We start from the raw sequence: 15,486 nt of genomic DNA, 5'->3' as shown, positions 1-15,486 counted from the left end.
TATTTAAAGTTTCAAAATTATAAGAAGTAAGAAAGAATGGTAAGATCATTGTTGTCCTTCACTTTAACCCTTTAAATAACACTTGTAAATATATATACCACTGAAACTACCATGCAATAATTTTTTCTCCTTGTGCATTGGTATGAATATTTACCACCTGATTACCTATGTATTTTTAAATACATTATAAATTGACCAGTTTTGTCACTTACTGGGAGAAAAATCCTTGCTTAAAATTGGCACATATCATAAGTAAGCAACTATTATAGTGACCTTTTCACATCTGTATCCAGTAATAATGTAAAGAGAGAATATTTTCTTTGGAAAAATAATAAAATATGTGTTTATTGCAGTAGGGAAACATTAGTTGCATCACATTATTCTACATCTTCCTTCTAAGAGCAGAAAAGTACTGTTGAGACAGAAAATATCATTTGTCTTCAAAGAGAACTTCATCGAGAACAACATCAGTCTCAGTCTGTGGAATTTCAGGTACAATTTGTTCTTTAAATGCTAGTCCTAATATTGTAGGGCGTTTCTCCAGTTTCTTGAAACACTTGGCTAAAAACTTATCATAATAGCCTTTTCCTCTTCCTAATCTGACTCCATCTTTGGTGAACGCCTGCCCAGGAGCCAGAACTAAGTCCAAAGTACCTGTAATCATATTTTGTTAATTTCAATCACTGAATAAGGAAAATGTAGTAGAAATCAAGAATTATTTCAGTATGATATATCTATACTGAGATTATCTGTTGGAATAAACAACTTTACACTTGTAAACTTATCAGTAAGACAGAAAAAACTTATGCACTTTAATGCTAGCAATATGACAGAACAAATCTATCCAACTGGATGTTGCCAATGTACAAGGATGGCTGAACTCTGACAATGTGGATACCAAATAAGAATCCCCTACCTTTTACACTCTCACTTTGTTTTATTTACGAGGATTGCCTTTTAAATTCTCACAAAATCAATGAAATAAAAATATATTTACGCTAGATTTCGTTTTCCTGTTGCTTAAAATAAACACCTTTAAAATTTATATTTTTTTTGGATGTGTTTGAACAAATTATGCTCAACATTTATTTCATTCTGATGTTGGAAACATTCATGCTTGAGGTGATGAAACTTGTGTCCACAGTTTTTGTTTGATGTAGGAGAACAAAAAGGAGTAAAGAATATATCAGGTGAATACAGGCAATGAGACATTATTTGGTGGAGAAAAACATCAAATTAATCAATTAGTTTATGTGCTGTGTGCCAACTGGCAGTGTCATGTTGAAGAGTAGAGGAATTTTCTCAGTATATTCTTGGTATCTTCAAGGACTTCCGTGATATGCCTAAGGATGACTGTATCTGAGAATATGTCACACACTGATCCTCATCAGTCATGTTGCAAACATCAACTAGGTTTGGTTGGCCTTCATAAAATTTGTTGCGTATCGATTGTAAATCTTGCTTGAAGATAATTGATGAATGAAGATTTTTCGAGATATTGGTGTGACAAAAACTGTAAAAAATCTTCCAACAAAGACCATTACATGAAATATCAATTTTATTAACAGCACCATTTCTTTAAGCACTCATGCTAACCATTTCTTTAAGCACTCGTGGTAAACAAATTACTCAACCAGTTTCTGAGCTACCATTGTTTTAACAATATCAAATGACCAAAATGTAAAACAATGGTAATGTCACATGTCAGTAGCCTTGTATTATATCTGTTTATGTGTTTCTGAGAGTATAGGAATGAATTTGTTTTCACTATTTAATATCTTACTTGGAACTTTAAAACACATGTTTTGAGTAAAGAGTTGATGTAGTATGTGGGTTCAGATATTTTTGGCTAACAAAATCAGTCTGTGGTTTGCAGGTGCATTCATGTGCCCACTTACTCAATATTTTTGATCAGTACGTCTCCATGTCATGATTGTCTGTTATTCAGTTTCTGTAGAGTTGGTGGGAAATGATATTCTTGCTCCTTTATCATTACCATTTGTGTTACACTGAGGTTATTGTTTTATCCTATGCTTCCTGTCACTTGTCACTATCATACTGGCCCAATAAGGGGTTCTTGAAGAATATAAAAACTGGATACTGATTGTGAAATGGTCCACAACTTTTGACAATTTGACTGTTCTTGCACAGTAAGATCTTTGATGATCATGCTTATGGATTCTCCCTGTTATTGTATACCTGGCAGGTAAATTTTTTTACTGGTATTATGTAAAAGCTGTTGTATAAGGCGTGCTTTTTAATTAAGGACTGTATATATACCTGGAACCCAATAGTTGAACCTGCTTTTCCAACATAATATACACCAATATGAATACACCATATCAAACAACATACATCTGAATTCTATTCTCATAAAACTGTGCTATTTGGTGTGCAAGCACAAATGTCAGTTTCTGAGCATGCCACACCTTTTGTTTTTGATTGTTTTACACAGTTTGGTTGCAGTCTCACAATGTGCATCAGAATTGTGTTTCCTTGACACAAAAAAAGTTACTCCTCCCCTTAGCCCCCTCCCCATCTCTCCCTGTACGCCTATTCCAGGACCTATATCTGGATCAGAATAATGTGATTGGCAGTTGGACATGGAAGGGGGAAATGCTGGTTTGCTGTTTCATGCAAGGGCAATATGGCTCCCATAACATCAGCTGTGAGGCTCCATACTGACTACATTCCTATGTTGCCCATTAAAGTAAAGTGTTGAGTTTGCTTTGTAGGGTAATAATAATCTTAACACTTTTTTACACAACTTCACAGCTATCTTCACACATTCTGAAAAACGAACATACTGGACAGACAAATGAAGCATATAAGAACAAGTCACAACAATCATCCTATAAACAACAAGCTGTCAGTCACTTTGTTATTTTGACCCAAGTATAGTGCACATGATTTTAGGGCTGAAATTGTTTTCTTGGACTTCGGTTTCTTTGGTAATGTTAAATGAGTCCACTGTCATTTTGATTCTGGTCAGTGTGCAATTACCTTGTGTGGGGAGTTCTCAAAGTCTAAGGTGTATCACAACAAGCCTCATAGTCTTCAATAACTGCAGCAGAACATTTTGGATGAGACTGTAGCAATTACAGCAGTCCAGCTTCGACTTTTTAGGGAGCTGTTCCTCTCTTTGCATATGATCTCTACACCTATCCATAACAGTTGTCATGTTTTATCTGCAAACTGCTGCCCTTGGCTGCTCATGAGTCACTGTCATCGTTTGTGAGGTCCACACAGTCCAGACACTTCTTTATAAGACTGTTTTTCCAGCCCTGTACCACTGCATTGAAATATGTGATCTGTATGAGATCCATGCCCATCCTTTGCAGAGTCACAAATAATTTGTATTCTGTGAACAGCGTGTAGAGCTGCTGAAGCATTGACAGGTCTGTTTTGAGATGACAACATCTATGTTGTTGCTCTTTCAATGAATTTGGATCAGGATTCCATGTCCCTTTTGATTAGGTTTTCATACAGCTTAATTTTACTGCTTCATTGCTGACTATATCTTAATGCCTGAGAGTCTCACCACATTTGCTTCCACTCCAGACTGTGGTCCAGCTGGACTTACTTTTGTATTAGCATAATGTGGTGTGGATGTTCCACAGCATGAGTCTCCACTGTTTTACTTTTTTGTCCAGCATATGACAGATTACATTTAATTGTCATGTAATTGGATAGATAAAAAAATCGACTCACCAAGCAGCAGCAGGAAGAATTACTTTATTCAGTTACATTGAAATGGACTGCTATAGATTCCTAGCTTTTTGTAAGTGTAAGTCATCTTTAACATAGCCAAGTAGATTGTTTCTTTTGATCAGTGACCATGCCACACATTTGCCACTGCAACTTTTGAGGATTTTGTTGACTTTTTGTGGGAACTATCCTGTGTAATATAGGTACACTTAAGTCTTTGGCTTTTCTCTTACTTTCTGGGTGCAGTTAGTCAGACACGTTCAACTTGACAATGAAATAACTCCTTAGATGTTGGAACTCAGAGACTATCTTAATATGGCAGGATGTGTGTTCTGTGAATGGGTCTTCACCTTAACATTCTGCTGTACAGAATGGTGAAAATAAATTGTGTGGCTCTACAAGTTAGTATGTGTTGGATTTTGGTAGTTGCTGTGTCTGTGTGACCTACCTGATGCCTCTTACTGAATCATCTGTCCATTCTTTCCTACTGTTATGGTATAGATGATAGTAGAATGGCATGAGCAGAGATGTTGAAGGAACTTGTTGAGTTCATCTAGTCTGTTGTGCTAATTACAAAAGTGTAATCCACTTATCATATCAAGAGAGACAGGTTAGTTTGTGAGTGAATGATTCCAAGGCCACTCCCTCAAAGTGTGTCATAAACAGCAACCATCCTAGAGAACACACTGTGCATGGCTACAACTTCTGTTTGTTAATAATATTCTGATAGATGTTAATGTGCCTGAGCATGTTAAATATTGTGGAGTCAAGAAACCTTTAACTAATCAGTTCTAATGTGTCTATAGACATTCAGATGAATGGGAAAACTCTATCTAAATGACAGTAGCACTGAAATTCAGTCCATTAAGGTTTTGGAGTAATTCCTTCAAGCTGCATCTTCAAACATGGGGGAAGCACAGACTTGGAGAATTTTGTGGCTGGGCAAACTGAAGTACCTGTGTATAAGGGAGAAAAGTCTCCCTCCTCATCTAGAATTAATTTGATTTTTGTAGGAAGGATTTTACTGCTCTTTTCTTTGAAACAATTGACAAAATATGTAAATCTTTGTGTTTCCCTTAGTAACATTGCAGGTACCCATGCAGTATTGGGGATGTTTTTGGCTATTAAGTGCTCTCTATTTAAATATGAAGTGTTGAATATACCAGATTCAAGTAAACGCCATATAAATGCAACAAATGGTAGGTATATTCTGCTGAATTATTCAAAAAATCATTCATCACAAAACATCATCTTACGTAGGACCATGGAACTAAACACAAATTTTCTAAAGAAAACTAATCCTAATTTCTAGAACAGCTTGGAAAAGTGAACCATTAAAATGTGAGTTGTTGCCAAGCCAAGGTGGTTTCCAGATCAACAGAGTGGAAGAACCTGCCTTCATTTAGCTGAAAGAACAGTATGCATCAAAGACAGAAGCTGTGTTATGGGAGTGAGTTATCTGTTTATCTGTGATGAGAAGAGGGTTTTGGTCTATAAATAGACTGCCTTGATCCAAAACAAAGGCCAGGAGGCAAATGCAGACTGTAAACGTTTTACTACTCTACAAAATTTGAAATGGGGAAACTTGGCCAGTTAGGACAGAAATGTGTTCTAATCGCTCCGTGCCACAATCCAGTTTATACTGGCACTGGAGGAGGAGGAGGTTATTAGAGACAGAGCACACGCCTGGATTAGGGATGGATGGAGAAGGAAAGCATCCATGCCCTTTTGAAGGAGCCATCCTGGCATTTGGCTTAAGTGATTTATAGAAATCATGTAAGACCTAAATCAGGGTGGCCAGATGCAGGTTTGAACCATCATTCTCCCGAATTCACGTCCAGTGTGCTAACCACTGTGCTACCCCACTCACCCTGTCACTGGAGTTTGACAGCTAAAATAATGTTGTCATCTAGTACTGTTCTCATGCTATTTTAGCTATTTCAAAATATGTCATTATACATATGTAGCATCATATTTTACAAATACACAAACTAAAAAAAAGGAGAAAGCACTACTTATGTTTGAATTAACCATTATGCAATGGAATTTGATTCCTCACAGTATACATAATTGTATATGACAAATTACAGGTAACTGCACTAAAACATACCATTATCAAAAACACTCTCTCTTTGGTCATCAGGTGAGGGCTGTTTTATGTTCCATTTATTTACTGGTAGACTGTTGTAGTCTTGTAGTGAGCGAAGTATAATCATCTCCATTTCAGGAATACCTTTCTGAAATCTTTTAAGGAATTGCTTTTAAATTCTTGTTTCTAAGCAAATAATTCTTTTTTAGAAACAAACTCATTTGCACTTACCTGGGTATGTAACATGTCTTTCCATTCTTGAGTATGTCTTCAACTAAAGTTCCTGTTTGCACTTCCTTATCAAAACTTAGGTATATTGAAACAGAGTTTGCTTTTTGATATGCTGGATGCTTCAGGACCTTAAAAATTAATAAGAACATTTTATTACACAAAGTTTCATCTGAATAATATGAAAGTAAGTGCACTACTCACCAAGTAGTATAGGCAGGCACATAAACAAGACTTAAAACTTAACTAGCTTTTGGACAAATATGGTACTTTTTAAAGCTAGAGAACACTGTGCTAGCTGAATATACAGTGCCAGGACTGCAGTTCTGCAGGTGGACTGGGGTGAGGGTTGAAGAGGGGTGGGAAGCAGGAGGCTGGATTTGGGAAGACTGACTGACTGTTTGAAGGGAGGCAGCATGTGTATGGGGTAAGTATGTGTCACGGAGGAGGAGCAAGTGCACTGGATAGGAATGCCACGCACAATGAGTGCAACATGCTCAATTTCAATGGCTGCTTCACCATGCGGGCCACCTGCATCTGTTTCTGAGCTATACATTTGGGTGTTACCATTGCAACTCATTCTTTGTTTCTAAAGTCTTCCTGTCCTCAATTACCCTTGCCCACCACATCCACCTCCACCTTGCGCAATAATCCCCAAACTTCACTCATCCTGCAACCCCACCTTCTTCCCCCCAGTCTCCCTTCCTCTGTTCTGTTATTCCCTCCCTGTCCACTCCTCCAGGTCACTAACATTGTACACAGCATGAACTCCCCAATCCCTCCTGCATCCACCTCCTTTCTTCCCTCACCTACCCCACCAAACGCAACCCTTCACCCCAGTCTACTACCTGCAGAACTGCAGTTCTGATATTGTGTATTCAGCCAGTGTTCTATGTATCCGTATGTGTAAAGTTAGAAGTAGTGAAATTTTCGAGTGGGGGGGAGGGGGTTAGGGACCCTGCTCTAGCTCGAAAACAGATATGTCCAAACACTAGAAAAGTTTTCATTCTTATTTATGTGTCTGTCAACAACTCAGTGCTGCTACTGTACTTTACTCCTAAGTGATTTACAATTTACCACAACTTTTCATACTGTATTTGTAAGGTTTTATTTTAGCTATGTTTAAGGGGTGTTTCATGAAAAAATTCAAAACATGTGCACACAGGGAGTGTGTCATTGATAAATTGTCATACATTGGTGTGTTATTGTTGTGAGGCTCCATCTTGTTGAAGAGTGAAACTATTAGTGTGCTTATGCCATTATAGAAGAAAATGCTATGTAGTGTTTTGAGGTAGTTCATTCGAGTTACTGAGTTGTCCTCAAAAGAGAATGGACCATACACTTTTTTGTAACAAATGGCCACAAAACACATTCTCTTTATGTGAATCTCTTTCATACTCAATGATTCCCTGATAAGTACACTTTATGTCAGTTAAATTTACTGAAAATTAATCATGATAAAAATCTGTTGCCTTCTATGTCCTCTAAGAGAATGTTGCTGACATTAGTGTGCTTTCCTTTAGCACCAAAATTTGAAGAGCATGCACTAATTTTAATTAGCACACCAAACATCACCTTAACACTCTACATACATTTTTATGGAGAACTGCAACTTCTCTGCTTGCATGAGGAGTGTACTTTCATGGGCTCTGCGCAAAAGCCTGCTTAAAGCTCTTCACTCTTTTCTCAGAAGTTTAAAGTCAACCTGGACTCTTATCTTTGCACAGATATCCTGTCTCTTCATTTTAATGATACCAATGACAAATGTTTTTGATGACAGATTGAATCATCTCAAGATACCAATGAAAATTTGGCTAGATCACAATCACTGTCTCGAAATTAGACTGACAAAGATACTTGTATTCATAGAAGTACATTTGTACACAATAATGTCATAATAAATAATCGTCTAAACCAGGAATATAAAGCAGATTTAATGTATAATTCATTTATTAGTGAGAAATAATATAATTTTCACAAAAGGTCATAATGTTACCAATCATGAACTAATACACTGGATATTTAGCATCTGATAGAAACTGGAAAATTGGTACTGTAGATTAAAATTAATTGAACTTGTTCTTTTAATAACACAATGAATTTAGTCAGTTGTTAAAAACATAAATAACCTCACTGTGGAGACTGCATGGTTCTTGGCTGTTTAGTTTTGTCAAAGTTGGTCACTCTGTTACTGTACAGGTCTTGCACCTATGCAAAATAGTTTGAGACATACCAAACAAATGCACTGATGTTGTTGTTGTGGTTGCAGTTGTGGTCGTGATGGTCTTACATTGTGAAGAGTAGTTTGATACAGCTGTCCTTGCTAGTCTATCCTGTACAAGCCTCTTAATCTCTGCATAACTACCATAATCTACATCCTTTTGAATCTGCTTCCTGTATTCATACTTTTGTCTCCCACTACAGTTTCTACCTCTTCCCCTCTATACACTCACACATCTTACCTTTCATCCGTTGATGCCTCATGGTGTGTCCTATCAAACGATCTCTTCTTTTAGTTGAGCTGTGCCACAAATTTCTTTTCATTAGTCAATTCACTCATCTAATCTTCTTTTATAGAAACACACGTCAAAAGCTTCTGTCTTCTTGTCTGAACTACCTACCATTCATGTTTTACTTCTGCAAAAGCTACACAGCAGACAAACACCATCAGAAAAGACGTCTCAACACTTAAATTTATATTAAACAGTAACAAAATCTTTTTTTTTCAGAAATGCTTTTCTTAATACTGCCAGTCTGCATTTTATATGTTCTCTACTTCAGCCATCATCAGTCATTTTGCTTCCCAAATAATAAAACTCATCTACTGTTTTTGGTGTCTCATTTCCTAATGTACTTCCTTAACATCACCTGGTTTATTACAGTTACATTCCATTACAATTTTTTTACTTTTGTTGATGCTCATCTTATAATCTTTTTTCAAGACACTATCCACTCTGTTCAACTGCTCTCCTACATCCTTAGCTATCTTTGACAAAAATACATTGTCATCGTCATACCGCAAAGCTTTTATTCCTTCTTCATGAACTTCAGTTCCCTTTCCAAATTATTCCTTGGTTTCCTTCCAGTGTTCCTAATGTTCTGATCGAATAATATCAGGTATAGGCTATGACCCTGTCTCACACTTTTCTCGACTACCGCTTCTGTTTCAAGTCCTTTGACTGTTATAAATCCAGTCTGATTTTTGTACAAGTCATAAATAATGATTTGTTCCCTGTATTTTTCTTCAAAAAATGTAGCCAGTCCACATTGTCAAAAGCTTTCTCTGTGTTTGCAAAGGATATAAACATAGGTTTGCTTCCCACCCCACCCCACCCCCACCCCCTTCCCCCAACACATCTTCTAAGATAAGTATTACAGTTAGTATTGCCTTGCGTATCCTTATTTTTCTCCAGAACCTACACTGATCTTTCCCAAGTTGGGCTCCATCAGTGTTTTTGTAAATAATTTGTGTCAAAATGTTTTGCAACAATGACATAAACTGATGGTTCAGCAGTATTCCCACTTGTCAGCACCTGCCTCCTTTGGGATTGGAACTGTTACATTCTTCCTGACGCCTGTCTCATATATCTTGCACACCAGATGGAATTATCCATGAGTGCAGGCTCTCTAAAGTATCTCAATAATTCTGAGAGAATATCATCTACTCCAGGGACCTGGTTTCTACTTAAGTCTTTCAGTGCTCTGTCCAATCCTTTTTACAGTATCGTATTTCTCATCTCATTTTCATCTATCACCTGTTTCTATAATATTGCTTTTAAATTTTTTACCTTAATATAGACCTCTATACATTCCTTCCAACTTTCAGCTTTGCCTTCTGTACTTTGTACTGGCTTGTCATCTGAGCTCTTGATATTCATACAGTTGCTTCTCTTTTCTTCAAAGATACCTTTAATTTTCCGTTGGGTAACATTTAAATTTCCCCTAGTTATGCATTCTTCTGCAGCCTTGAATTTGTCTTCAGCCATTTCTGCTTAGCCATTTTGCACTTTTTGTCAATTTCATTTTTAGGTGTTTGTGCTTCATTTTGGCTGCTTCATCTCCTGCATTTTTATATTTCCTCTTTTCATCAATTATATTCAATATCTCCTGAGTCATCCAGTAATTTCTACTAGGCCTTGTCTGTATGCCTATGCAATCCTCTACTACCTTTCCTGTTTGACCTCTCAAAGCTACCCATTCATTTCATTCAATATTCCTTTCCTTTGTTTCACTCCTGTGTTGCCCAATGCTCCCTCTGAAACTCTCACCAGTCTCTGGTTCCTTCAGTTCACCCATGTTCCATATCCTTCATTTCCCACCTTTTCACAATCTCCTCTATTTTACTCTGCAGTTCATAACCAATAAATTATGATCAGAGTCCACACCTACCCCTGGAAATGTTTTACAGTTTAAAAATTGGTTTCAAAATCTCGTCTTACCATTACGTATTCAATCTGACACCTTCCAGTGTATATACAGCGTTCTTTCACAATTCGTAAACCAAGTATAAAGAATGATTAAATTATTCTCTGTGCAAAATTCTACCGGGCACCTTCCTCTTTCATTCCTTTTACACTGTCCAGATTCTCCTAATATTTTTCCCTCTCTTCCTTTTCATTCTGCTGAATTACAGACATTCATTACAATAATCTTCCATCTCCTTTAACTACATGAATAACTTTCCTTATCTCATCATACATTCTTTCAGTATCTTCATCATCTTTTGAACTAATTGGCATATAAACTTGTACTACTGTGTTGGGTGTTTGCTTTGTATCTGTGTTGGCTATGGTAATGTGTTAATTATGTTGTTCTGAGTAGTTTACATGCATTCCTATTTTCTTTTTCATTATTAGGCTCACTCCTGTATTACCCCTATCTGATTTTGTGTTGATAACTCAATAACAGAACAAAAATGGAAATTCCTAGATGGAATCATATGTAAAATAAACTTGACTACAGCTGACTGATGTGTGCCATATAGAAACACTCTACTTGCTCTTCTTCTACACACATTCATACACACCACCACACAGACATATAAATGCACACACATGTGGCTGTGGTGGGATTTGGTCTGTGTCAGTGAAGTATTGTGAATCTGTGTACTTTTACTAGAGGAAGAGCAAGTGCTTGAAAGTTAGTGAAACACAGTCTTCTGTTGCATGTATCTATGTGCCACACATTGATCAGCAATAGGTGAGTGATTGCCTTCCCTATATTTTATGTATCAACCCAATACTAGTCTCACCAAAAGTCCTGTTCTTCATGCCATCACACTTCACAAATTCCCACTATACCTATGTATGTATGTTAACCGGGGATGTAGAAACGACGGAGAGGCTCCGCCCTCGCTGCAGCCGCAGAGGTCCACAACACCACGATGACTACTGCAGTCCACATCACCCCTCCACCAGCCCACACCGAACCCAGGGTTATCGTGCAGTTCGGCCCCTGGTGGACCCCCTCCCACCCCCTCCCCCTCCCCAGGAACGTCTCACACCAGACGAGTGTAACCCCTATGTTTGCGTGCTAGAGTAATGGTGGTTTACGCGTACATGGAGGACTTGTTTGCGCAGAAATTGCCGACAGAGTGTAGCTGAGGCGGAATAAGGGGAACCAGCCTCTATTCGCTGAGGCAGATGGGAAACCGCCTAAAAACCATCCGCAGACTGGCCAGCTCACCGGACCTCGACACAAGTCCGCCAGGCGGATTCGTGCCGGGGACCAGGCGCTCCTTCCCACTCTGGACCCACTATACCTAACTTTAACCAATTCATTTTCCTTTTAAAATCCTCTAAGCTACCATCCACCTGATGGGATCTAACATTCCACATTCTGACGACCCGTGGAATGTGTCTTGTTTATCGAAATGATGATGTCCTCCTGAGTAGTCCCTGGACTATTCCTGACAACTACATGAAAGTTCTAAATCATAAATGGGCACTTACCTTCCACACATAATTTAGAGACCTAGGGAGACTACCTTACACTCAAATGGGGAACTACCTTACATCTGCAATATTTTACCTAAGCATTATCATTACATACAGTAGATGTGCATGGCCATGTTGGCTAATGTTGCAACCTAGATCAATCATTCATCTAGACTGTTGCCCCTGTAACTACTGAAAAGGCTGATTCTCCTCTTCAGCAACTATAGGTTAGTCTGGCCTCTCCACAGATACCCATCTGCTGTGGTTGCACGAAGTCTTATCTGTATCGTTGAGGAAGAAGAGGCCCCCATCTCTGCATGGTCCATGTTTCATAGAGGGAATGCACTGTTATTAAAAGTAAAAACCTAGGCCTGTAAATTATGTGTGGAAGGTAAGTCCCCATTTATGATTTAGAGCTACGAATCTTTAATTTCCTTTCTACACTGATTGCATGTGGTTGTCTGGTATCAGTTGGTATCCAAACTAATGCCCACAGAGTTTTATTTGATGTAAGAAAAATTTTTCTGTAAATTTTGATTGGAAGGAAATGTTAATGGCTCACCCTTGTTCAATTGCCTACAGTTGGGCAAAGGGCACAGTGTTTCAAACTAATGCTGTATAGGTCATACACAATAAATGCATAGACTAGAATCTAGCAGCATTTTTCTAAAACCCTGTGCTACACATATTCTATTGACATACATTTCCTTTCCTGTATACCTGAAGTGTCATAAATCAGAGCACTTTATAATTTGATAGAGAGCAATTCCAGTAAAAAAACAAAACAAAAAAACTTTAAGGTATACTGAGTTTTTTCTAAGTGATAGCTGTTTATAATATATGTTCATCAACAAATTTTAAATGTGAAAATCTAATATTAAAAACCCTGTATTTAACAGTTTGCCTGATTTTGATACCAGGATTATAAAAAGTACAGTATCACAAGTTTGGACAGGCAGATAAATCGGCTCCAGTTTGCCATCAGCTATGTAGGGTGAACCTTGGCAATGCCAGTCACCATGCTGGTGAAGCATCAGAAAAATTCTTAAACACACACTGGCTGATGATCTTGGGAGAAAAGCTAACATGTAATTCATCAACAAGTGGCCACAAAAGGTTCAATTCTGTAAATTTGTATCTCTTCTTAATAGCTGCCTTTGACTTTAATACGATATTTTCATTCAGCCACACATTAATTTCATAGATCGAATTTTTAAGGGAAACCTCTTAACAGATGTGAAGTCAGGAAAAATTGTCACCACACTGATGCAGTTGTGATGAAATGCTTTTGTACACTACAGTGGATACGGTAACCATTATTAAAGACAGACTGCTGAAGTTATTTATGAAGGCCACTTTTTACACTTAGCTTACACTCAGAAGACTACAAATTATTGTATTAAATAACTGAGAGAAAATATATAATTTAAAAAAATGCTGTTGCTTTTTATGAGCACATTATTAGCAGCAATCTATCTACTACTATCTACGCAACAGTAATGCAAGTGTAAGGTCTCATTGATGTTAAATATTAACACTTAATATGTACTGTATGACTGAAGCCTTTCTTATGATGAACACTGAAAACCAGGATTTGTAAACTCAGAAGTTAAAAATGTAGATACTTCACAGAACAAGTTGTTAATGGAAGTTTAGTTTTATGTCAATAGGCAAAATGTAAAATTTTTTCACCAGAATAAAGATCTCCGCATAGTAAAGCTATTTGAGCAGTCCACATATTACGCCAATATCCTAGCTCTCCTGGTAACAAAAGGACCTCATTGTTTCAACTCATCAACACAGTGGAAGAAATCAGTAACTGTAGGATACTGCAGCATCAGGTTACTTGTGTTGAAAGAAATGTTAAGAGAAAAGTGTGCAATATTTTTGTTCAGCAGCAGCCACAAAAACTGTTCATTAATAACTTGTGTAGGCAGCAGTAAGTATTTACTTCTCAAATTAAATAAACATTAAGATGTGTGCTCTGTGCAAGACAATGGGGATGGAAAATAACTCTGTCAAATTTTTTTAATTGGATGAATAGAAAAAAATCTTCTCACCAAGTGGCAACTGAACACACACATAAAAGAGGGCTGTAATTAGGCAAGTTTTCAGATCCAGTGGCTCCTTCTTCAGACAGACGGGTTGAAGGGGAAGGAAGAGGAGTGAAGGAAAAGGACTGGAGAGGTCTAGGAAAAGAGGTAGGTTTCAGGAAAGTTCTGGGTGACTTTCTGGAAATCCCCCTTTTCCTGGACCTCTCTAGTCCTGTTTCTTCATCCCTCTTCCTTGCCCTTCAACCCTTCTGCTATTAGACAGAGCCACTGACTCTGAAAGCTTGCCTAATTACAATCCTCTTTTATGTATGTGTCCTGCTGATGCTTGGTGAGTTAATTTTTTTATCTATCTAAATGAATTACAAAATTGATTGTTTTCATTTTCATTAAAATTTTGATGCAGTGTATGAATGATTATCATCATGCCAGAAATAGTCATTGAAACTCAACTCACCATGCCATTTGTTTTCTCTGTTCACTATTGAATTCATTCCTATGTGTGTTTCTGTATAAACTGAACTAGCGGTTCTATGTCCGGTTCATATTATCTTTTGAAAAACTGTCTAGTTTTATTTCACAAGTTTCCATGGCAAAATGGTGTGACACTATTCCATAGGCTATAGTTTTGTCTTGATGTTTGCTTATGGATCTCATGTGTCATTACCTGTAGTGATGTGATCAATAACACAATTATCTTCATATGCAAGCCAAAAAAGGGACATGACAACATATCCTCTTCTCTGGATGTTTTGGTCATCAGAAATAAATTTTAGGCATTTAATGAGCACCAAACTTGCAGTAGCATTAACTGTTAATTACCACCGCAAATGGACCTATCTGTGAAACACGAGGGAGCAGGCTGATAATTCTGTAATAATGAATTGTCAGCTTACACCTGTTGTTTCAACTACATTTCTTGTGTAGGTTTGTTGGTGCCTACAGATAATTTTTTATTCCTCGCCCGATCATGCTCATTACATCATCCAGCCTAAAACATTGGTCATTGTGAAAGATCTAATTATCGTGCTGGTGGATCGGCTGGTGCTCTTCTGCAACCTCTGTTAGACAACCAGATTGGTTACAAAAACATGGAAAATGTACCCAAAGAACCTGTTCCAGCAGAGAAGGCATTGGCAATAATTAAGGATGGGTTTATTTCTGCTGCTGAGAGAGACATATACACAGGAGACAGCATTCTGATTAATGTAATAACTAAAGATGGTGTTAGTGTTGATAAATTTAAATTGCGCCAAGACTGAGCATTGAGTTTTTTTCATGTATATTGTCTTACAACACTGTCAGTTACAACATTCTTTCTATAAACTGCACATATTTTATTATGGACATCAGCAGATTTTTTTTTTAATTTTTTGCCCACAGAAAATGAATCACTGTACATACTTCACAGTCAGTAGAATTAAAGCACTGCCTTTAGTAGATTCCTAGAGAAGACAGGGACATAAATAAAATA

At 37.4% G+C, this 15,486-nt stretch overlaps 1 protein-coding gene across 1 annotated transcript in view; it reads right to left on the bottom strand.

The window, feature by feature from the left end:
• Positions 1-314: 314 nt before the first annotated feature.
• LOC124612575 (5-formyltetrahydrofolate cyclo-ligase) overlaps positions 315-15,486 on the bottom strand; it is an 88,113-nt gene continuing 72,941 nt past the window's right edge. Inside the window, exons 3-5 of the mRNA XM_047140863.1 lie at positions 6,029-6,156; positions 5,819-5,952; positions 315-654 (exon numbers count right to left, since the gene is read on the bottom strand). Of these exons, the coding sequence (XP_046996819.1) occupies positions 431-654; positions 5,819-5,952; positions 6,029-6,156 (486 nt within the window). The 3' untranslated portion in view covers positions 315-430. The remainder of the gene's footprint in view (positions 655-5,818; positions 5,953-6,028; positions 6,157-15,486) is intronic.

The sequence above is a fragment of the Schistocerca americana genome, chromosome 1 (genome assembly GCF_021461395.2).
Source record: "Schistocerca americana isolate TAMUIC-IGC-003095 chromosome 1, iqSchAmer2.1, whole genome shotgun sequence".
In the NCBI taxonomy this organism is placed as follows: Eukaryota; Metazoa; Arthropoda; class Insecta; order Orthoptera; family Acrididae; genus Schistocerca; species Schistocerca americana.
Note: the sequence above shows the minus strand (reverse complement) of the source record. Positions and strands in the feature narration are given on the sequence as shown.